Source organism: Melanerpes formicivorus, unplaced genomic scaffold (assembly GCF_026170545.1).
Source record: "Melanerpes formicivorus ecotype bairdi unplaced genomic scaffold, bMelFor1.0.p_v2 SCAF_50, whole genome shotgun sequence".
Taxonomy (NCBI): domain Eukaryota; kingdom Metazoa; phylum Chordata; class Aves; order Piciformes; family Picidae; genus Melanerpes; species Melanerpes formicivorus.
In genome coordinates this window covers 1,824,447-1,848,230 of record NW_027142402.1, presented here as the reverse complement: position 1 = coordinate 1,848,230, position 23,784 = coordinate 1,824,447, and the positions used below count along the sequence as shown (strand labels likewise).

Sequence of the window (23,784 nt, the reverse complement as noted above, 5' to 3'; positions counted from 1 at the left end):
CTCCAAAGAGAAAATCCTATATAGGAAATGAGGTGAGATCAAGTAACTACGGGAAATAAAAACTGGATTAGCCTCTGAACTGAAAACACAAAACCATTCTGCTGCTCCATGCAAGTGCTAAAGATTGAACCCTGGCATTCTCATCGTGTTCTGTCTGATCATGATTAAACTCCAGGGCAGATAAAATCTATCACTTTCTTCTGTGGAGAAGATTTTTATTCACATGTACACTTGAAATGATTGACACGTTGCCAGGAGGAGACAAAAATGCCTTCCTTCTACTTCTACTTTCCTTTCTCTTACTTTCCTATCAGTAAGAGTTTTGGACCTCCCCATCATGCAGCTAACAGGTTTAGGGAAATCCAGGGGAGCTCCAGCCCTGCACTGATCTGCACCCAGCTGCATAGAAAGGGTAAACTAAGGTCGTGGGTTTAACGTGCAGAAAGAACTCTGAGAGATACCAGAATATAGATTATTTCTGCTCATCAAGACCTCTGCTCACTGAACAAAAAGCTGAGTAAAACTTCATGGATTTTAATTTATAAAGGAGATTCTTTCATAGCTCAATGCTTCCCTTCCTAATCTGCATTCAGAACTCTGTAATATTCTTATGGAATAGAAGAAAATCCCTCACTGCTGAGAGATAAGCCCCTGGCAAAGGGACAACAAATACAGGCTCGTTGTTAATTTCATTTTGAAGTGTCTCACCTATTAAAAAAAGAGACAAGGAATGTAACCAATTATTCCAGCTCTCTATTTACCCTATGAAGAAGGGATCTGGATAGGGAGCCGAAGTAATGGATGTAGCAGAGGTAATGAAGGCTGGTCCTTAAGGTTTGACTCATTACAAAGTGAGGGCTCTGCCATTTGGAAATGGAATAGTTTGTGTTCACTGTGAAGCTTCCCTGTGGGATAGGAAGCCTATATTTGATCAACCCAGTTAAAATGTAAGGAAGGAGTTTTCAGCCTCACCATGAGAGAGATACCTCAATGCTGCTCCAAGAGGGGGGGGAAAGAAAAGCTTTGAACCTTTGAAACTTAGCAAAGAATATGTTGGTGGGTTTGTTTTTTTTCAAAACTATTTTTTTCCCATATTTTCAATAATTGTCAACATTTTCAACAGTTTCCACCTGCTAATACATTTTTTTTCCCCTTCTCTGCAATCACCATTTATGCTCAATTAGCAAAGGTCTGCATTGAGGTACTTCCATGAATGCCTTTTGAAAGGAGCAAATCACCTTCGTTTGAAAAGCAGCAAACATTTCTGTTTAAGAGCATTACAGCCAAAAACTTTGCAGAAGGCAGGGTTCAAATCCAGCCCTCCTCTTAATTTTACATTCAACTGCAGCCATTTAAAGCAGCAGTTACTAAACGGTGTCAGGCAGCCATCTCTCCTCTAAGCTGTCAGGGACATTAAGGCAACAGGAGGCTGTGAGCAAATGACTTTTCCATAGCTCCACCTGTACAATCCCAGAGCCTAAAGTACTCCTAGACTGTCCATCCCTATTAATCTTAGTAATGGAATGACTCAAGTAAATGTATAAATCTCTGAACTCTGCACGTCTGACCTCACATTTTGTCCCCAGGTGTTACAGATGAGGTCTCAGCACAACTGTCGGTGGTGTTTTGTTAGCTAATCTGCAGGTTTTCCATCCTGGCGTTTTCATTGCTCCTGAAGGACCATGTCATGGGATTATTGAGGACCTGTTGCAGAAAATTGCCTGAAAGCTCTTTAATAAAAGCTGGGGAATTGGAATTTGTTGTTATTGTGGTATACAGAGAAAGGGTAAGCTGACAGCACAAAGTCAACTTGCCGTGGCTCTCTGGCTCTAGCTCCTGAATGTTAAGTTTGAGATAACAACTCAGCTGCTGGATCAGTCATTTGTGGGGACTTAGTAATATTAGTTTCTGGTTTTTAATGCCCAAAGGCCTCTTTTGATAGAAATGAAGGTTATTCAGCTACAAAAACAGATTATTGTGCCTACCAGTTCCTTGCTTTAAGGATCAGGAGAGGAAAACAAAAAGAAGCTGAAACTGTTTTGCAATAAAAAAGAAATTCTTGGTGCACCATCTTCATGATGTATGCTGAGCCTGAGGCAAAGAATAGGAATCTTGTTTTTCAACTTCAGATTTACTGTCAGCAACACCAGAACACATCAGGTCCATTCCCCGGACTTGTATCTTCCTTAATGACAAAGTCCATCATGTCGCACGCACATCAACTGCTAACTCCCATCCTCTCTGCCAGAGACAAATCAGGGTTTATAGAAAGATAACTTTCCTGTTTGCCTTTTGCTCCTCAGTGGGTTGTGGAACAGATGCACTCACCTGAAGAGGTGGCTGAGCCAACTGTCTTGGATAAAAACATCTGCAGCCTAGATGAAGCAGAGACATCAGTAGCAGAGACAGCTGCTTGTCTGCCTTCCCAAGTGGAAAAAACCCTTGCTCAGAAGTGGTGTAATAAATTATTGATGTCCCTGTTTGGGGCTGGAGGCTGGAAGTGCAAGCTCAGCAACAAGTTACTTCTACAATCAGGCTTTTTATGTGGTTTCACCTGAATCAAATTTTTCACAGCTTTCAGCTGTTTTCCATGAAAACAGGAAGAAAGGAACAGGGACAAGGCAGTCACTTTTCAGCAGGCTTCAAGAGGCTCTGTTTCTTCTACTCGACAGATTCTACTACTTTCAGAGCTGTTCTTTGGTTTATGCATAAGGAGCATTTCCCACAACAGTGCAAAATGTCAAAACTAAAAAGAGTGGAAAAGAATAAATGTGTCTTCTGTATCACTCCAGTTTTAAAGCAGGTTGCTCAAAGCCCCACCCAAACTGGCCTTCAACACTCGGAGGGATGGGACATCCACAGCCTCTCTAGGCAACCTGGTTCAGAGCCTCACCACCCTCACTCACAGTGAAGAATTTCTTCCTTACATCTAATGTGAATTTACTTTCTTTCAGTTTAAAGCCATTACTCCTTGTCCTATCACTGCAAGCTCTTGCAAAAACTCATGGAATAGAATCATAGGATCATTAACGCTGGAAAAGACCTCTAAGGTCAAGCCAAATGGTCAACCCAATGCCACCATGCCCACTAAACCATGGCCCCAAGTGCCACGTCTACACATTTCTTGAACACCTCCAGACATGGCAACTCCACCACCTCCCTGGGCAGCCTGTTCCAATGCCTGATCACTCTTGCAGTGAAGAAGTTTCTCCTAATATCCAACACAAACATCACTTGACACAACTTGAGCTCATTTCTTCTCATCCTGTTGTTAGTTACCAGGGAGAAGAGACCAACCCCCTCCTCTGCAGCTTTTTTGTAGGCTCCCTTTGGTGTACCAGAAGGCTGCTATAAGGCCTCCCTGGAACCTTTTCTTCTCCAGACTGAGCAACCTCACCCAGTGTTCTCAAAGGAACGTGGTTGTTTTCATTCTGTACCCATCACCTCAAGGCACAGGTGCAAACACATGAACTGGACAATGCCTGCAGTTATTTTAAGCAGCTTTATAAAAAATATAAATATATATATATAGAGAGAGAGAGATAAAAGGAAACTTTTGCAGTTAGACATTCCTTTTCTTCCTCTCCTGCTACACCTCCCTGCTGCCTCTCCTCTAACTGGGGGGGGGCGGTCACAGCTGAGAATGGAGGTCACAGACTGAGCGCAGATGGAGATTCTCTCACCTCCATCACCAGAAAGCACCCAGAGCAGCTACAGCCCCAGGCAGTATTTCAGCATAACAGGATTACCTTAGTTATTTCTGGGCCAGAAAACAGAGTTGGAGTTCTTGTGGAAACAGAGCCCTCCTTTTGCTAGCCAACACTTCAGGAGTTGGCTTGGGGGGGGGGAGATGTTTCATGGGGGAACAGTTCATGTGATCACTAACTGAAACAAGGTAGGAAGGTCTGTGTCCACTGCCAGTGATTTTTACTGCAGGGCAGCATGATTAGCCACACAAGCATAGTCATTATGGAAGAAAGTTATATTAAGAGTCCACCTTTCACTCTGGTTTATGTTTCAGAAGAGGAAGAAAAAAGCTTATTAAAAACAAAAAGAAGTTCCCTAAGAATTTGTTGTTTCATGTGCCCTGGCTGGAAGCAGCTGGATTTCAGTGCTTAGAGGAACCATCTTTCTGCAGCAGCTAGCCAAGCAACAGACAGAGGTATTTGTGTGCCTTGCTCCTGCTGCAGCAAGAGTTAAAATACAAAATGTTTACCTCCTCCTTCTGCCTCATGGAGTGTTACAAGCACTGAAGTAAAACACAGAGCTCCCAGCTGGGTCATGGGACCAAATGCTGGATCCTGAGAGAGAAAACATTCAGCTTCCAGTGACCAAATCTTTTCATTAACTCTTTCCTAGAGATAAAACACTGTTTTCACCGCTTCTTGCAACACTTCAAACGTTCAAATATTAACAGAAGCAATTAAATATAAAGGTTTATGGTACAGTCACTGCCAGCAGTCTGCAAACATCAGCACTTAGGACTCCTCCTTGCAGAGGGTGTATCTTAGAACAGCCCAGACTGCCACACTCATTCTGTTCCATGCTATTTAGCCTGTCTGCTTCATTTCCACACCTTTTCTTTATTTCACAGTGAAGGGAGATTGGAAAAAAGAGGATTTCCCATTGTATGTCACAGCTTTGCTATTTCTTGTTTGACACGCTGCAGCTTTAAACCCATCATCAACCAGGCTGAAGGGTTACAGTTTCTTGTCCCACTGGGGGTGTGCAAGTCATGCAATCACTGAGTGGTTCATGGCATCAAGGAAAGACCTCTTCACAAGACTGCCTCATGGCACCATCCAGCTAATTCATAGAATCACAGGATTTTCAGGGTTGGAAGGGGCCTCAAGGATCATCCAGTTGCAACCCCCCTGCCATGGGCAGGGACAGCTCACACTAGAGCAGCTGCTTACAGCCACAGCCTGGCCCTAAAATCCTCCAGGGATGAGGCTTCCACCACCTCCCTGGGCAACCTGTGCCAGTGTCTTACCACCCTCATGGCGAGGCACTTCTTCCTAGCATCCAATCTGAATCTAACAAATTCCATTTTTTGTTCCATTCCCCCCAGTTCTATCACTCCCTGGCACCCTCAAAAGTCCCTCCCCAGCTTTCTTGCAGCCCCCTTTGGATACCGGAAGGCCACAATGAGGTCTTCTCAGAGCCTTTACTTCTCCCAACTCTCTCCATCTGTCTTCCACGTGGCTGATGTTTATCAGACAGCCCAAGTTCAGCCATTAGCTGTGCTATTTACTCCCTTTCTTTCCCAACGATCTGGAATTTTGTTAGCAAATAACCTTCACACGAGAGAGCCTTTAAGCAGGAGCTCCACAAACAGAGTCAGAAGAGCAGGTTGCTGTAATTTTTATCACAATCCTCTCAGCTTGCCTCTGTTAACAGGGAGTGATAATAACGTGCCTTCTGCGGAGCTGCTCTCTGGGTTATGGTAATTGTTTCACCGAAGTCCACGGAAGGTATAATTGAATGTAAATGGAATAATTAGAAAATGGCTCCTGCAAATACCTAGGGTCTAAACACACTTGAGTTCCTGTGCTGCACACAAAGGTAAATAAATCCTTTTAGCAAACTGCTGTCTTGCTCTGACTTTTTCATTATTCTTCCAACGATACTTTGAGATACTCTGGAGTCCCACCCTGGAACTGAGACCAGTTCTGTCACATCTCCCTTTCCTAAGGCTCCAGTGACCATGGCAGGCAAGCAAAAGGGGAGGGAGGATGCAGTGAGGAAAATGCCATGTCTGTTAGATGTCCTCTAAAAGATCTAGAAGGGATCCAGGTTCTGTAAACAACATAAATAACGAATGGCAAAACTCTGGAAATCGTTGTTGCCAATTTCCTTTTCAATTTACACCTTCCCCAGCAGAGTTTGCATTTACTGGAGTGTTGACAGGCTTTCCATTGTCTAAAGGATATTTTATTTTCAAGCTCTAATAATCTCAAGCACTCACCAAGCTCATATCTCCTCTGCTCTCCCTGTTAAACTGCCTGCAGGTTGATTCAGTTCCACAGCTCCCGTCTCTTCTATCAGACGCTGTGAAATCAGTTTCTCAGCCCATGACAGGGATTCCCCTCCCTCCTGTTTTAAAGGAATATACCTGAAATACTTCAGAACACTCAGAGTGCCAAGGACAAGGTCAGCCACCAATGATTTGTGCTTTCAAAATGCCAGCAGTAAACACATGCAAAATGCTGTCCTCATGACAATTTGCAGATTATGGCATTAAAGGCCAAAAGAAAAAGTCTTAGGGTTCGTCCCCAGGGCTGTCTACAGTTAAAACAGAAGGTTAAAAGCAGAGCTGAGTATCACAGAATGGCCCAGGTTGGAAGGGACCTCAGAGATCATCTCCTCCAACCTCCCTGCCATGGGCAGGGACAGCTCTCAACCAGAGTCGGCTGCTCAAGGCCACATCCAGCCTGGCACTGAGTGCCCCCAGGAAGGAAGCCTCCACAGACTCCCTGGGCAGCCTGTTCCAGAGTCTTACCACCCTTATACCGAAGAACTCCTTCCTAAGATCCCAAAACTATTCTCCCTCAACTTATGGAATGGCTACTTCCCCTTAGCCCATGGAAAAGACTCCTCCTGATATTTTTGCTGGTTTACATTTGAGGCATGAGGGTCAAGAACAGACTTGTAAGTGTTGTCCAAAGCATCCCAGTCAGGTTTTAAATACTTTCAGCTTGCTTTCCTCTGGTAATTTGCTCTCAAAGAGCAGTGTTATCTACTCTGATCCAAGCTAAACCAGAACTCCCTGTGTTGCCATCCTGGATCCAACACCAGGATCTTCAGTTCACATGTGGAAAGTTCCTCAGGAAAGTTCCAGGAGGACCCTGGACTCAGCAGCTGAAGCTCTTCTGAGAAGGGCTTATAGCTAGTCTTACCTTGCTGAGCTGAGTGAAAATAGAAGGCTGCATATTTTAGCAGGTAGGTGAGTCAGACTCCTCTGAAAAACACCAGATGCAGCTCAGTGCTTTGAGTGCCCTGCCACTAAAACAGGCAGAGTTTAGAGAGCAAGCATGAAAATAGCACCAAGCCAGTTCTGCTTGCTAATGGGCCTTTGATCACATAATAACCCCTCCTGCAGGAACCCCCTTGGCATCTTCTCTCACTTAGTGCCTTCCCCAGACAATACTTACACAGAACTGAGCTAACCAAATGAAGGCAAAACCAGATTATGACACAATGATTCCTCTTTTCACTCTCATTTTCTAACTCCCTCCCTGCCCAGCAGCTCTGGGAATCTCTTTTCATGGCACCAAATAAACATTCCCTGAATGTAATGTTCTTCACAGGAAAGCAAGAACAAGCAGCTCAGGCTAAAGAGGGAAAGCTGCAAATGACACAGTGCAGCTAGCAAACAGACAGCAGCAACATGCAGAATCAGAGTGGTCTGAAGAAAAAATTAATTGGGAAAGGGAAGGGAAAAAAAGAAAAAAGGTAAAAGAGAAAAAGGGGAAAAAAAAAAAAGAAGAAAGAAAAACAGGAGAGGAAAAAAGAAGAAGAAGAAAAATGAAAGAGGGAAAGAAGACAAACAGGTAGGGAGCAACCCAAGGCTAATCAATCTTCTCTGTGCATCAACTCTGTAGGTGATGTGTGTAACCTCATTAACCTCGGCCTTCCACTCTGTTTCTATTCCAAGGTGGAGTTCCTGTAGGTTCCCTAACTGAGGAAGTAATAAGAAACAATCTGAAGAATCAAATACACCTTCAGGTCCTTCCCTTCCAAACCTGCTGCTGGGCAGAGGCTGTGGTGCTTCTGTAGCAGAGATGCCTCTTGCCCTTGCAGCCACCTGCAGCCCATTTCCCAAATGCAGAGGTTTTGTAGACTGCTCTATCTAGACCTATGTGAAGAAGGAGCAATAGGACTCTCTTTTCTACTCCAGAATACCTACAGCAGGGCTGAAAAGCAGCTGATATCCTTTTGGGAGCTGGGGATGCTCAGTAACTCTTCGATTAAAAGAGATCATGTCCTTGAATCTTGATTACAGAAAACCTGTGTTTAGTACAAAGCTTGATTTATGAAACAGGAGCCTTGAGACCATAAGGGATTAAAGCAGACTTTGGTGTAAGCTGCATCAGCATCAGGAGTTTTGTAATGGAAAACTTCATGCTTGGTCATAACATCAGGCAGCTCCGAGTGGAGCGAACACAGCTTTGGTCAGGGTCTGACACAGCCGCAGTGCAAGCAGAATTGGTTAGGCTGATTCTGTGATTCAGAGAGATTTCCTCATGTCACTGAACAGAGCCACTTAACACCAGAATTCACACCTGACTCTCAGTAGATTAATTATTTCTTCTGTGCACAGAAGAACCAAACTACAGAGTAACACTCCCCCCATCACACGAGGCCAACTGCAAAATGATTTTCACTTCATGTTTCTGCTGCAGAAGCCTCGCTGGTTTGCCTCCTTTTTGCAGAAACAATGCTCAGATTTGTCTTTCTTGCTGAAAAATGTATTTATATATACATGTTTCATAGATACATAACTATATAATATAGGTCATAGATATGTAACAACAGAATCATTGACTGCCAGGTTGGAAGTGACCTCAAATTAAAACATATGTGTTTTGATGAAGAGATCTCCTCCATATCAACACACAGAAGTATTCTTCAAGCTAGGCAAATACTAGGAGGCAAAACAGTGAAGCTTTGAATGAAGCACCTGCTCTGTACTGGAGGGGGAAAAAAAACAACCCTATTGCTGCATTTCCGTTCCCTCTTACAGTGATAAAGGCAGAAGAATAAGTACCAGGGAAAAGGAGAGATAAAATGACAACAATACCAAATAAAACCTGACCTGAAAAACTGTGCCTCCAAGTAATTTAGCAACACACAGTTTTGGGCACTGTAAAGGACTTTCTGCTTTCTTTTCCTCAAGAACCTTCATTGTTTGTACTTACAGATATCCACGTTCCACTCCTCAAGACAGGAAACAAAGCACTCATAGCTGATGGCTGCTTTTTAGCACAGCATTATGTTTTAGATGGTCCAGAGCAGGGAAATTCTGCTTCCAAGTGGTGATGCTTTCAGTGCCTTTTTCTGCCTGAAAATCAAGCCTGTGGTAGGTTTCCCCTTCCCAAAGCAGCTGTGCACAGGAGGGCTGGCCAGCACCCAAGTCAAAGCCCAACTTGGGATGCCAGGGCCAGGCTCTGCATTGCACTGGAGCTGGCACAACCCAGCACCATTTTCCAGTTCCCTTCAAGCACAGACATGTGCTCGTGTGGTGTCTCTATCACCTCTTAACCAGACTCAGCTGCTCAGGGCCTCACCCAGTCTGACTTTGAACACACCCAGAGAGCAGACAACCAACACCTGTGAGAAGAGACCAGCAGCAGCCTCTCTGCAACGTCCTTCCAGGTGGTTGTACTGACTGATGAGGTCTCCCCTCAGCCTCCTCTTCAACCTAAACAGCCCCAGCTCCTTCAGTCGCTCTCCAGAAGATTTATTTTCCAGGCCCTTAACAAGAATTAGTTGTGTGCATCAAGGTGAGGATGGAACAGTGCTCATTTCAACACCCTTAATGGAGAAAAGAAAGGTTTCTTTGAATATAATACAGAATTTTATTACATGATTTTACAAATTTTATTGTAAATCATCAATCAAATGCAATAGCCAAATCTTTTTTGTTTGGTTGTTTCTTTTTCCATTCCAAACCATCATAATGAGGAGTTTTCATCATCTTGCATGACAGTTGCTTTCTTCCCCTTTGTACTCTCCAGGATTAACTTAAATATGTGTTGTGTAAGGATACTCATTTTCAGACTCTTTGCTGAAGGGGTTTTTGCTCTTGTTCACACTCCAGCCAAAGATAACCTGCTCTTGGTTACCACATCAATGGGGATGAAACTCTCAGGTACATCAGAGAATTTGTTTTCTCAGTCCCTGTTTACAATGGAAATGGCCAGCTCAGGTCCTATGAGGATTGATGAGAACTGGGTAGTAGACACAAACCTCCCCCTTCGCCCCCCGGAATTGATGACAGAATTGCTGCAGTTTGAATTACATACTCCCGTGCCAGGAAGATGATCATAAGACTAAATGAAGCTCCAGCAAACAAACCATCTCCTTGCTCACCAAGGATGGATTAGCTCAGACAATGCAAAAGGGTTTGGTTTTTTGAAATGAGTCAACTGAATTCTTTTCCACATCAAGACCATCTCCATAAGCTTTGGTTTTTCTGGTTGACAGAACCATTCCTCCACAGCCCCTCCTAAACATTTTTGTTGAGATACAAATACATTTACAGTAGATAGAGGTGCAAGATTTGGCACCTCTAGGGCAGTGTTTCCAAATGTTATGTCCAGGAGCTCATGACAGGTAGGACATAAAATCAGCTTTGAAGCAGCCAAGAAACAGATTCTGCAAAACCTTCCCACGACGTGCTGCACTTGCTTCTCCCAGAACCCCCACCAAGCTCTCTGGCCACAGGTTCAGTGGCTAGAGCCTGCAGGACAGGGCACTCAGCCAAGGCTAAGGACCAGCACTGACACAAAATACCGTACACACATTGCTCAGATCACACAGCAAAAAAACCAAACCAACTAAAACTGACAGAATTTTAATGCTTTTCCTTTCTTTCCTTCTTTCTCTCTTTCTTTCCTTTTTTATCTTTTTTCCCCTTTTATTTTCTTTCCCCCCCCCCTTTTTTAACGTTGTGCATTGGATTCAAACAGCAAACTGAGTGCACTTGAACTGGCATCACCAGGTGGTCAAGAGGTCTGTGTCTTTTACCACTTACACACAATGGATCATGACAGAACGGCAGCAGCCTGGCGGAAACCCCAAGGGTGTAGCATGGTAAGCAGCGGTGGTAGTGCACCTTACATCAGTATTCTTCTTCTTTCATTTTTTTTTTTATCATTTTTTTAATTCTTTTTCTATTATCTAAAGTTGAAAATATGTCTCTTCTAAGCTTCCTTTTTTTTTTTTTCTTTCTTTTCTTTTCTTGATAAAAATAAGTCTTCACCAAACGTTGGTGGTGCACACGCACTACCATCCATGCTTGGCATCGCACCCCCAGGGACAGAAAGGCATGTTTCTTATTCTCATTGAATAAAAAGTATTACAAAAATTTCCATACAAAAACTATTTTCATAGAAATCTTGCATTTCCACAAAGAAACCTGAACCTTTTTTTTTGTTGTTTGGTTTGTTTTTGTGTTTTGTTTCTTTTTTTTTTTTTCTCATTTTTAATATTTTTTCTCAAATCTGAAAAAAAAAAAACAACCCCAGAAACTAAAGCCCAAAACTGCTCAAGGATTTTGTTGATTTAATGCTGTGACTGTATTGGAAAATGCAGTCCTCCTCCGAGGTCTCCACATTCACTTCTTGGTTTAGGTGACCCCATCCCGCTCCCAGGATTAGTGAGAATTGCACAGGCTCCATCGAGTTCCATTAGCAGCAGGAACAAAGGGGTTTGAAACCCCGTTCAGGGTAAAATGCAAGCCCTCTATGTGCGACATCCTCTGCTCCCCACCACCCCCACCCCAACCCCCAATCCCTCTTTTCACAATGAAAACTGAAAGAAGTAATTGCTTACATCTAAAGGTTTTCAAGGTACATTCCTTTGGACTAAGGAAACTTTCATTCATCTAAAATTCGGGGCAAGATCAGGGAGTTTTGTTTTGTTGGGTTTGGTTTTGTTGTTTCAGATCAAAGTTCCAGCCCAGGTGAATTTAGGTAGCTGATTTATTTATTAATTTATTTATTTGTTTAAAAAAATTATTATTTACTAAGTTCAGTGACACAGACAGTCCAAAAAGCAGGTGAGCATCCTCGGGTTTTTCGTCCTTCTAGTCGTGGGGATTGGCGTTTCTTCACTGGAACCTTCCTGCCATCCAGGAAGCTGGGATCTCCTGTCCAGGTGACAGTTCCAGTCTGACAGCAGTTCCCAACCCTTCTGTGCTGGGAAGTTCAGCAGAACACATGGCTTCTCCTTCCACCAGAGTTCTGAGAGATTACTCTTACTAGACTCCTTCCACGCCAAGTATCACCTTGGACGTTTCTTCTCCAGCCCCTGGCGACCGCTGAGCTTGAACGGGAACCTGTCACTTCTCACTGAGAACTGCATTTGCAACCAGCCACAAAAACTCAGAGGGGAGGTGGGGGGAGACGGGGGGCAGGGGGGAAAAACCCAAAAACATTCATTCATTCATTCAAGAATGGTTGGAAACCCATGACAGACAGTGGTAACCCCGCAGAACTTGGTTGATCCATGATGCTTGTGATTCGAGTCTGGCCATTGCAACTGCTGAGATCACGGAGTCTCTAGTTCATAGACACGGCGGCATGAGGTAACTCATTTGTTATTTTGCACAGGTTTGCATATTTCCACAGGAAACATTCTCGCAAGGTTGTTTGGAAAAAAACAAAAAAAAAGAAGAAGAAGAAGAAAAAATAAAACAAAACAAAACAAACAAAAAAAAGAGAACCAAACCAAAAAACCCAAAAAGACGACAGTTTGTGCTTGGGGTATTTGGTGTCCCAGCTCTATGCCATGGTTTCTTTACCTGGCAACCTTCTGTCGTTAAACGTGTGCATGTTGATGACCTCTTCTGTCTTCACGATAACTGGGGCCTGGGGCTTGTGTTTTAATCGGCGCTGACACTTCAGAGACATCCTTAACTCCTCTACCATGGCACTACAGAAGGACCTCTACAGAGGGAAATAGAGGAAAAAGGGAAGGAAAGGAAAGGAAAAAAAAAACAAAAAGGAAAGAAACAAAAGATGGGTAAGAAATGTCTAGCTGCAATGTCTTGAAGCAGATTCACTCTGTTGGCACAGCCTTGTCAGGCCTGGAATCAATCATAGAATCAATAAGGTTGGAAGAGACCTCAAAGATCATCAAGTCCAAGCTGTCACCCAACACCTCATGACTACTAAACCATGGCACCAAGTGCCATGCCCAATCCCCTCTTGGACACCTCCAGGGATGGGGACTCCACCACCTCCCTGGGCAGCACATTCCAGTGGCTATCAGCTCTCTCTGTGAAGAACTTTCTCCTCACCTCGAGCCTAAACCTCCCTTGGTGCAGTTTGAGTCTATGTCCTCTTGTTCTGGTGCTGGTTGCCTGGGAGAAGAGACCAACCCCTCCTGGCTACAGCCTCCCTCCAGGTAGCTGCAGACAGCAATGAGGTCTCCCCTGAGCCTCCTCTTCTCGTTTGCTTTGCCTCAGCCTAGAGCTCCTAATAAACTGTTGCCTTTTAAATATGCATCACATAATTAAAATGACTTCTCGAGCTGTGATGACTCAGTGAAATAAAAATACAATAAATCACCCTGACTCTATGATTATTTGTCTGGCAGCTACCGACTAGGGCTGGATATGATACATAAAAACACTTCCAGCAGATGTTCTGCTCAAATTAGGTAGCTTTAGAAGATGTTACCTGAATGTAACCTTTGCATGGGGTATTCAACACAATCTCCTCCTCCATACTTCAGAATAACAATTTCATTGCTGTATGATTTCAATTGCTGCTCCTCAGCACATACAGGAAGTTTGCCTAAACTGTGTTTAAATGCCACTAAAATGCAGACCCATGACTGAAAATTCATCTTTACTCCAATAATTTTAATCCCTTCTTGTATCTAAACACTTCTACTACCAATTGCCATTTGTGCAGGATACAGAGTTGTGAAAGTGTCTCATTTTGTTGAGCTTTAGGAAGGGTATATCCCCAGAAAAAAACCCAAACACTTTCTTAAACATGTTCTCATCAAGAGCTAGGTGCCCAAAGCCCTTCTCCCATTTTACAGTGGGGAAAAAAATAAAATAAATTAAAAAAAATTGAAGTAAAATTAAATTTCCCTTTTCCTTTTAGTCTGACTAAAATCTCCTCTGCTAACTATGTGCTGAGCAATCAGCCTCTGCTCAGTGTGAGAGCTGGAGTGTGGAAGGAAGAGGAGGCTCAGATTTGGGAGCTGTGAATTAACCACTTTGATCACAGGAAAGAGTAAAAAAAGTGATAGGGGGAAAGGAGAGGGAACAAGGAGGGAAGGAGAAGCAGCAAGAAAGAAGGGGGGAAGGAGAAGGGGGGGGAAAAAAGGAGAAGGAAGCTAAAAGGGGAAAGAGGAAAAGGAAAGGCAGAGCCCCCAGAATTGCTGTCAATATCTCTTGATCATTGGTGGGTTTGTGTGATTAGTGGTCAATACCTTATTGTCTAATTCATTCCCCAAATCAAGAACTCTGCTTTTTGTCCTTTTGTAAATGGTTACACCTCCATTTTTCATACTAACCTGGAGTTTGGAGATCCCATCCAGAAAATCTTTAAGCACCCCATCACACCTAGTCTTTTGGGAACCTAAGCTGAAACTATGTTCAACAAGCTCTGCATTCAGCTTCCAGCCTCTGGATCTGAAGGCACTCTGAGCTCAATTTTCCATATTAAGCTTCATAGGTTTAATTTAATAACTCAGAAGAAATGCTGCTAAACATTTTGGTGCTTGGCTTTAGCCCTGGGTGCCAGCAGCATTGACACTCGAGTTCTCCATGGGTAAGGTCATCAGTCCAGATGAAAGGACCTAACAAATCAAGGTCTTCAAAAAGAAAAAGTGGCAGCTGCTAAAGAAGGACACCTGGAAGTCATGGCAACCTTTGTGCTGCCCTTCATCAGCTGGGGCGTTAGAGCTGAATGTGAGACACACTTAACAGTATCAATTCGACAGAAGCTGCTGCTGGAGGAGGTTTAAGCTTCAGTGTCTCAGCAAAGGAGAATAACCTACAGGCATCAGACTCCCAAGGTCAAAGCACTTGCACTTTCCACCTGCTGATCCTGTTCCACTCTGTCTGGAAGCAGTTAGCAGAGGCAGAGCCAGAGGAGGGGAGAGAGGGAGAACTTGGGCTGCTCTGTAGAGCAGGGAGTGGAGCACAGAGTTGCAGAGGAACTGCACTTTTATGCAGTATTTTGTCCACTGCAAGAGTGCAAACATGAGTTGCCTCAGTCACGGGTTAGAACTGAACCTCAATCCCCCCAAATCCTGAGAAAAATGCCCTCTTCCCTAACACTTTACATGAACAAGGGAATAGGCAGGTGGGAAGGAAGGGAAATTTGTACTCTGGCTATGATACTCTTCCTTTCAAATACTTCTTTCTCCTGCTGAGTTTGAAATAACGGAATGACACCTCCCTAGCTTATGATAGAAAGGGTTTTGCCACCTACAACTCAGAAAAGTTTAGGCTGTGAATCCAAAGGAAATGAAGCTCTCTCTCTCTCTCTCTCTGGGGCAAAGTCAAGAACAAGTCCGTCAGAGGCCAAAGTTCAGGATAAAATTCCTAGCTTCTGTCTGGCTTGAATTCTGCAATGGATGCTCATTACCACCCTTTAAAAATGGTCTGTTGCAGTCTGTGGACAGCCAAGATGGAACTTTTGGCTAAAACTCCTAATTGAGCAGTCTGAACCTGTAATATGTCAGAGCAGTCACACATGAGATGTCTTTGCTTAGCACTGTGCAGAAAGCTGGAACTGTACCTCCTTCTTAACTAGCTCTACTCTGAAAGAAAATATTCCATTCTCTTAGACTCTCTCTTTTTATAAGGAAGTGCTGCTGCTTAACATCAGAACTGAAGTTATGAAGTGCTATGAATCTGAAATTAACCCTGAAATCTTTCAAAAGGGCAAGATTGCATTTAGTATTCCCCAAGGGCTTGGAGGCTAAACTGCCAAGGCTTGCGGAGCTTGGCATTTTCACTGTGTGGGGAACACAGCACATAACTCAGGAGTTTGACTGGGAGCCCATTAAGAAGGCAATGCTGCCACTCTCCAGCCATTATCCACCTCCTGCCTGAATCAAAGACCTGCCTGGAACATTCTGAGGAACAAAGTCCTTCTAAATGGAAAAACTGGTGCCTGGGCAATTAACACCTTCAAGATTACCTCTTGTCTTTATTCCATCCCTCCCCAGGATATCTAACAAAAGTGCCAAACCAGAGTGAATCCTTTTCAAGACACATCAATCCACCACTCGCTAAACAGTACCAATTTTTAAGTAGTGTCAGAAGGAAGAGAATTGCAATCAACAGCCAAGAGGTAAGAAGATAAATGCACTTGATGCCAACCTTGTGAAACAGCCTGAAAAGAAGAGCTCAAGAAACTCGCCAGCATATTTTCACCGAGAGTTTTACCTGGATCTGAAACCTCATTAAATGAGAAATGTTGGCAAGACTCAGTCATAAAGAGGCAGCTGAGAGCACCACTTTTGAGCTGAAAAAAGCTGTCCAGAAAATTCTTCCCATCTTGTGCAATCCTATTCTTTTGTACCAGTTAAGTTCAACAGAACACAGCTACCCTGTTAAAAGCCTGATTTCATTGCTTTGATTACCAAGGTTTAAAGTGGTGCTAGGTTTTCTATCATTTGATTGTAAATGATCAAATTCGATTATTAGAATCAAAATCTACTATTATAAATGAACAAATTCCAATATTATGCTGAAAATCTCTTATTACAGATTATCAAATTCTGTTATGACAATCAAAATCTACTATTATACATCATCAAATTCTAATACTATGCTCAAAGTCTGTTCTGATAGATGATCAAATTCTATTATGACAACCAAAACCTGTTATTACACAGTATCAAAGTCTAATACTACACTCAAAATCTATCGTTATAGGTGATCAAATTCTATCATTGCAATCAAACTCTGTTATTATAAATGATCAAATATTATTCTCTATTTTAAACTATGAAAGCACCCAAAGGCACCAAACAGCCCTAGCTCCCAGGGAGCACAAACCCTGTGCTCTGGCACCTGAGCACTAAATAATATGTTGAGATATTTCACTCATGCGCTTTAAACAAAGAGCTGGATCCAAGCCTAAGCAAAAAGCTCACGGCCTGGAGCCTCATTGCTGTTTGAGCTCTCTCTGAGAAATATATTAATAAAAAGGGAGAGTTTTCCCTCATACTACAAAATCATGTTCAAAAAATACTGACAATATTTCCTCCTGGGTGGTTTTTTTTTAACTCAAAAGCACTTCTCCTGTCCCATTCCAAGTCCAATCCATGGAGTCTCCATTTTCTGTAGAGTTAAGCTTTGTTTTTCTTCCACTGTTAGGATACAGCTTTTGGAACCACAAAGAAAAAAGCCATGGAGAAGTGCAGCAGCAGCTCTGGAACTCTTTGTGACAGATAAACGACATTTTCAGATATGGCTGTAGAGGATATAATCCAATCTCTCAACCCTGCATTCAATTGACCACTCAGACTGTTAGGGGGAAACACAGTGAAATATTTACAGAACATAAAGGCTGCATTTCAAAGCCATTGTCCTCCATGAAATCAAGAACTTGCAGTGTGTAGCACAAGAGCCTCCACTTAATTCAAAGAAAATACCCTTTTTACCTCTGACTTACCTTCCACACTGAAGGAATGAGACCATCAATTATCACTGATGTTTCACCAACCCTCACAAAACTGTAAGCTGTTTTCTTAGACATGACCAGACAATAAATGCTGCCTGCAAGTCATCTTGGATGTAATCAACTAGCAGAGGAGTTGAAGGCAGGCATACAGCTCTCTAAACAAATAGTGGAGTTAAGCACAACTGGTTTGTTGCAGCAAGCCCTTATGAAGCATAAGAAGAGCCCTGCAACTCTGAGAGTTCAAGTCCATACCAGAAAAATTTAAGCAGAGTGGTAATTTCTTAGCCTTTTAATACAAAGCAGCTTGAAAGAGTTCATCTCCTTAAGGGTAAAGGAGTAGCTGATCCTTCTTTCATTCTTTGCCACAGCTGACAGCTCACAAGCCAAGCAGAATCCAGATGATCATTTTGCACTATTTTACCACTGCTTACAGCCTATGTAGACAGCTTGTGCATGGCTTTATTGCCTGGGAAGAAGAGGTAATCTTGGCACACGTGTATCAATGGGCAAGGTAGAAAATATTTACGCTGTTTTCATTGTATTGCTTCACAGGAACTCAGAAAGGCTGTTAGGAACCCTATTAGCATTTGTCAGACACAGAATTATGAGACCAGCACCACAGACTTTGCTTTTAACAGCCTAAAAAGAGCAATGGGAAGGCAGGACTGGCCTGCCTGCACCACGCTCACCATCCTGATTTCAGTGAACACTATTCAATGTGTGTTCAATATAAAAATCTCCACTCACTTGCTGGTTTATATTTTCCCCCTTCTTTGATGCAGTTTATATAAAGTTGACTGCCAACATTCAATTAAAAAAATGGAGGATTCACTCAGAAGTTCATTAGTTCCAGTCTCCTGGGTCAAGATACTTGAAACCTTGTTTGATTTGTTTAAAGAGGCAACAGCAGCAACCTTGCATCACCTTGCAACATTGGGAGTCTGTGTTCTAGCATTCAGGGATCAATACCAGTTCTAGCATTCAGCATCATCAAACTGGTCCTGGTCTTCTTCAAGCCAGCTGAGAAAGAATGCAAAACTTTCTGCTTCTATATTCTACTCCTCCAGGGATTTTTTGCATGTCTATAGGGAAAACCTGCCAGTCTCAAACCCCCTGGACAGAAACACCAATCCTAGCAAACTGTTGAGTTAGGCTCACAAAGAGATGAGCAATTAATGGAAGAAAATAACCTCAGGAAGAAAAAAAGAAATCATGTTTCATTGTAGCTGAAGCATTACCCTTTCCAGAGAAGTTTCAAAGTGCACTTGCAAATGAGCAGGGGTTTGGGTTGCTTAGTGACACACCTAAGTCTCAGACGTGCCTTGAGTGAAGGCTGTACACACACATCTGTACATACACAGAGACCTATAGATACACAGCATGGGCACAGCAGCAGGCTTCTCTGCTGCAGCACAGTTGCAATCCATAGCAAGTAGAATGCACAACTACACTGCAGATTAAGTTCACACCAATTAGCTGAGCACACCACCAACACATCATCCATCCCAGGTCAAGCACGTGCTGCGTGTTTGGCAGAAGCAGGATCAGCAGCCGCTGTAGGAAGTTATGTTCAGGACACAGGGGGTGGGAGATTTCATGTGCTACTCAAATAAAGACAACAATCACAGGTAAAATGAGCATTTCACTTTCATAAATTAAACTTTGCTTCCACCATAATATCTACCAAGTCAAGACCAGTAGAGTTGTTCCAGGCAGCTTGGTGAAGGACGAGATGTTTCACCCTGTAGCTGAGTTCAATGCTGATGGTTGCAAGAGCTTTTCTAGCTGGTATATGGAGAGGATTAACAAGAACCTGAAGGGGCTGACCCTTCCTCATAACAAAACAACACTGAGTAATCTTCCTCGAGCTGAAGTGCTCACTGAGTTTGAGAGCTGTGCCATGAACTTAGCTGACACACAGAACCTCACTGCAGGTCACTTCTAGCATATATTGTTAGTGTTCCCCCATGGGATGATAAGATTCCAGCTTGCCTTAAATAAATTATCAACTGGTGTCCAAAAGCAACCCCAGTTCAGTCACTCTCAAGGTCTGAAAGTTATTTCCTGACAAAACAAAATGACTGAGACTTCTGCTAAAGTAACTCTGAGTCCACTTCAAATCTTCTGAAACTACTTAACCTGGTTTCCAGTCTGAGTGCATCCTGCCAGCTACACTCTCCTGGTGGCTGATGGGGAGTCCCTATCCATGCAAAAAGCTATTTCCAAGGTGGCTTTCTTCAGCTCTGCCAGCAGCCTTTTCTGGCCATTGCACTGACCATGACATTTTTTCTGACTCACCTGTGGACCTAGGCTGGGGCAGATGAGATTGCACTTGTGTGGTTCCACTCTTTCCTCTCAGAGAAATCCCAGAGGATGGCATAGGGCAATTGCTCATCAGCCCTGAGGGCTCTCTCTCATGTAGGACTCCACAAGGTTTCATCCTGTCATCTCTCCTCTCAACATGTATATGAGGCCACTGAGGAGATAATGAAATAGTTTGGGCTGTGGTGTCATCAGCAGGCAGATGATACTCAGTCCTACTCTCTTGTCAGCCCAGGAAGGTGCAGGCATTTTGCACTTCCAGTAGCTGGCTGAAACACAGTGACAGCTTAATCCCAAGGAGGCAAGTGCTATGTTGGGTAAGTGAAGAGAAGCATTCAGGAGATAAAATCCAATCTTATTATTCAATTCCACATCTTGTGCAAGAGGCTTCCAGCCTCAGCTTGCTCCAGGTTCCTAAATTCTGGGATTCAACTGGATCCATGGTGATACTTGTCACTTGGGTTTTCAGGCAGTGGCAATCATTTCTGCCTGTGTGAAGCCTGTCACACCAGCCCAGGTCTTCTTCCAGAACAAATTACTGCTGCCCAGTGTCCCTGGACAATGGCTACAAATGACTGGCGGGCGTTTAGTAAGTGCTGAGAGCAATTCCTAGCTACTGCTGAGCAAATAAATAACAGGCTCTGTGGTGCTGCCCATCCTATTCAGAACTACATCCAGTGCAGCATTTTAATGGTTCTGCATGAAGTGGGCACAGCTGTGCAGAGTCTTGCTCTGCATTTCAGCAGAGGGGAACCTGACTGCACTGAAATCAGTCACCTGAAATCTTGCACTCTCAGCCACTGGCTGTGAGAACTCACTCATCTGTTAAATCTGTTTTGATCCTAGATCTAAATTCATTCACTGCTCATCCAAGGAAGGTCAGGTTTGTTGATCTTCAGGCATGATGAAAGGAAATGATGAAGGTATGTAATCAGTCCTTTGGAGTATGAATTCATTTGGATTAAAATAGTGTCTAGAACATCACAGAGCTTCATTTGAAAACAGTCCATCTTACAGAGGCAGCTTAGAAATAAATACAACCTGCCTTACCTGAGTTCAGCTGTAGCTAAACAGCTTTCTTAACAGCTTGCTGAGCTAAAGTCTACTGTACATTAGTCACTGTAAAAATTTCTGCTGGCTTTATAGTTCAGTGTGGTAATATAAGTGTAAGACAAGATTTGGCATGGCCTCAAATCATATTGAACAGAGAGAGACTCTGAGTATTAATTGCCAATGGTTTCTGCTGTTGTGGAAACACCACCTAGCATAGTCAGCTTGCACTGCAGGATAGCAAAACAGTGTCTGTTTGGAATGCCATGATTTCCTCTTGCAGTCTAGGACATGTCCTGAGAGGCAGCTGGAAGTGCTTCTTGTTACATTGCTGGCTAACACAAAAAGCAAAGTAAACTAAATCAGATGAAATAACCTCTGTGTGTTACTACCCTTGGCTATAGCATAGCTGATGAAGTCAAACTGCCAAGACTCATATTTATGTATGAAAATATATTAAAACACAAGACTTGCCCAAGCAATATTTAGGGGAAGACAATGAAAACTTGTAAGAGAGAGAGGCTTGTTCTATAACCTGATATTTTGTTCCCCTGAGAACAAAGAAATACTTTTTTCAGGAGCCAATGATTTCATGATGTGAATGTTTGTTCTTTCTACTGATGAGTGACAGTGAACTCTACTTGCTAGAAAATAAACAGCTTGTAGGAGTAGCCAAAAAGGGTTTTATACAACTTGAAATTCACCTCAGACAAAATATTCCATAACTCAGACCTGTAAACGAAGCCCTGACCTTCAACTGAGTGTCTGTGGAGCAACAGTGAGTCCCCTGCAGGACATCCCTACATTTGCCCTTGTGCAATGATCACCTTTACACCTGGACTCTCTGGTCTTTGCTTCTTGACTGCTACAAACTCAGATACTAGAGGTACCTCAGAAGCAATCTTCATCACCAGACAGGTGTTGGCTGAGTTGTAATCAGAAATCAAATTAGAGAGCTTGTTTGTAACATTTTATTGCTTGCAAAGGGCTTTTTAAATGCTACAGGCAGTCAGATTGCTTTTCCCCCACTCTCTTCACCTTTATCCTTTCATGGATTTGCTTGTCCTTTTGGGTTGGTTTGGTTTATTCTGTGAAAGGTGAGGGGGGGTTCTGAGTTTGATTTTTTGGTTCTGGGGGCTTTTGCTCTGTTGGGTATTTTTTTTCTGTTAGCAGTCCATTCCACTAGAAAATATCCTCTACTATGTGCTTAAGTGGTTTCCAAGAGGACATTTAATTGTAGTTAATACCTCAGCTTTAAGCAGTCTGTACACTGACACACACACAGATTAGCCATACAAGTCTATACATCCACAAACAGTGCACAAGGGAGTACAGGATGGTGGAAGTTCCCAGTTCTCCAGCTGCATATCTGCAGAACACAACATCCTACAGTTGGGAAAAACATTTCCTTCTCTGAGCTGCTGCTGCTTTTCCCAACCAGCGTCAAAAAACTCTGAGGTGACTCCATTACAAACTGTGACATGGCAACGCAGGCCACAGCACTGGCTGGGTAAATGCTGTTTGGGGTAAAAACTCCCAAATCCCTTACTCTGAGTTACCAAGAATGCCCACACGCTCTTGTTGATTGCAGCCTGAGGAGCAGGCTTCTCAGTTTTACAAATCTTTTGAACTTGTCTCCCCCTGGAAAGGAAAAAGAAAAACCACCGAGCTGGGATTTGCTTTGGGGTTGTTCCAACGCTATTCTAAATCACTGTCCCAAATACCAAAGGCTGCTGATAGCAAACTGTTAGGAATATTCTCTGAGCTCCGTGACAAAACTGCATTTTTGAGACAGTAATGAAAAAGGCTTTAACAAACACTAATTCAGTAAGAGTGTGGAGAGCAAAAAAAATGAATCCCCAATTAAAATGTCCTGGTAAAATAAGACAAGCCCCTAAGAATATCTTCATTTCTCATGTGAAATCATTGTGGCAATCTTGCTTGGTGCTGGTGTTAAGATAACAATTTAAACAAAGATGGAAATGCTGACTTTCTACACACCCTCTTGCTAAAGAAACACCCCCAGTGTGCACTGATAGAGTCAATTTACTGATTCACTCCTTCCTGGGAGACCATTCCACACAGGAAACGTTACAAAAATGCACTTTGCTGACCTCAATTTGAAAAAGGAAGCATCTTAAGACATAATGAATTAAATTTACCCTGCTGTAAACAGATTGCAGAATGACCTTGGCAAATAAACTCATGTTAGCAACGACATTAACTTCGTGTAAACAAATCAGGAATGGTTCAACCATCTTTGAGACAAACACAGTCAGGACCTGGTGTCAACTCTCTGTGGCTACTGCACGGCAGCCTTTTCCCCCTCCTTTCCTCTTGGGGAGGGTGTGGATCACTACAGCAATAAAACCAAGTTTCAAGATAACATTTCAAGTCAATGCCACCTTCTGCAAAGAAACCATGAGTGGGGTAGGTAAAAGGACAACCATCTGCAAGGCTGACCATGAGCAGTGTTCTGTATGCTCTTGATGCTGCCTTCGACAAGAATCTGAATGTCACTCTAAAGTTGCTAGAATTGCTCATGTAGTTTCTACAGCACAGGTGATACTTAGGGTGGCATCTACTCACTGTGTGAAGGTGGTACCAGAATGGAAATCATCTCAGAGAAGCCCTTTTGATTTAAAAATAAATAAATAAATAACTAAATAAACAAACAAACAAAACCAACAAACCAAATGAACACCACCCAAACCATCAAACAAACAAAGCCCACACAGCACAAAGCACAACAAAACCAAACCAACCAACGATCCACCAAAATGACCACAACGAACCAACCAACACCCACAAAGCACAACCCCAAAAATAGGCACAACAAAAAAAAACCCCAAGTAACCAACACCACACAAAACCCAAAACAACAAAGACAAGACCCAAAAAAGCCCCAGAGGACAGGTGGAGAGGTTCCCAGACAGAGAATCATCACCATAATAATAAACAGTAATGGTCTTCAAGGTCAATGTTTTCCCTGGTCTTGCTGGTAACGATGTGAGCTGTGCAACAC

The 23,784-nt window shown here is 43.0% G+C and overlaps 1 protein-coding gene across 3 annotated transcripts in view; it reads right to left on the bottom strand.

Annotated features, from left to right (window-relative positions):
• Positions 1–11,189: 11,189 nt before the first annotated feature.
• GRIK2 (glutamate ionotropic receptor kainate type subunit 2) overlaps positions 11,190–23,784 on the bottom strand; it is a 203,657-nt gene continuing 191,062 nt past the window's right edge. For all 3 annotated transcript variants that reach the window (XM_068160442.1, XM_068160444.1, XM_068160445.1), the window contains one exon: positions 11,190–12,674. In XM_068160442.1, the coding sequence (XP_068016543.1) occupies positions 12,510–12,674 (165 nt within the window). In that variant the 3' untranslated portion in view covers positions 11,190–12,509. The remainder of the gene's footprint in view (positions 12,675–23,784) is intronic.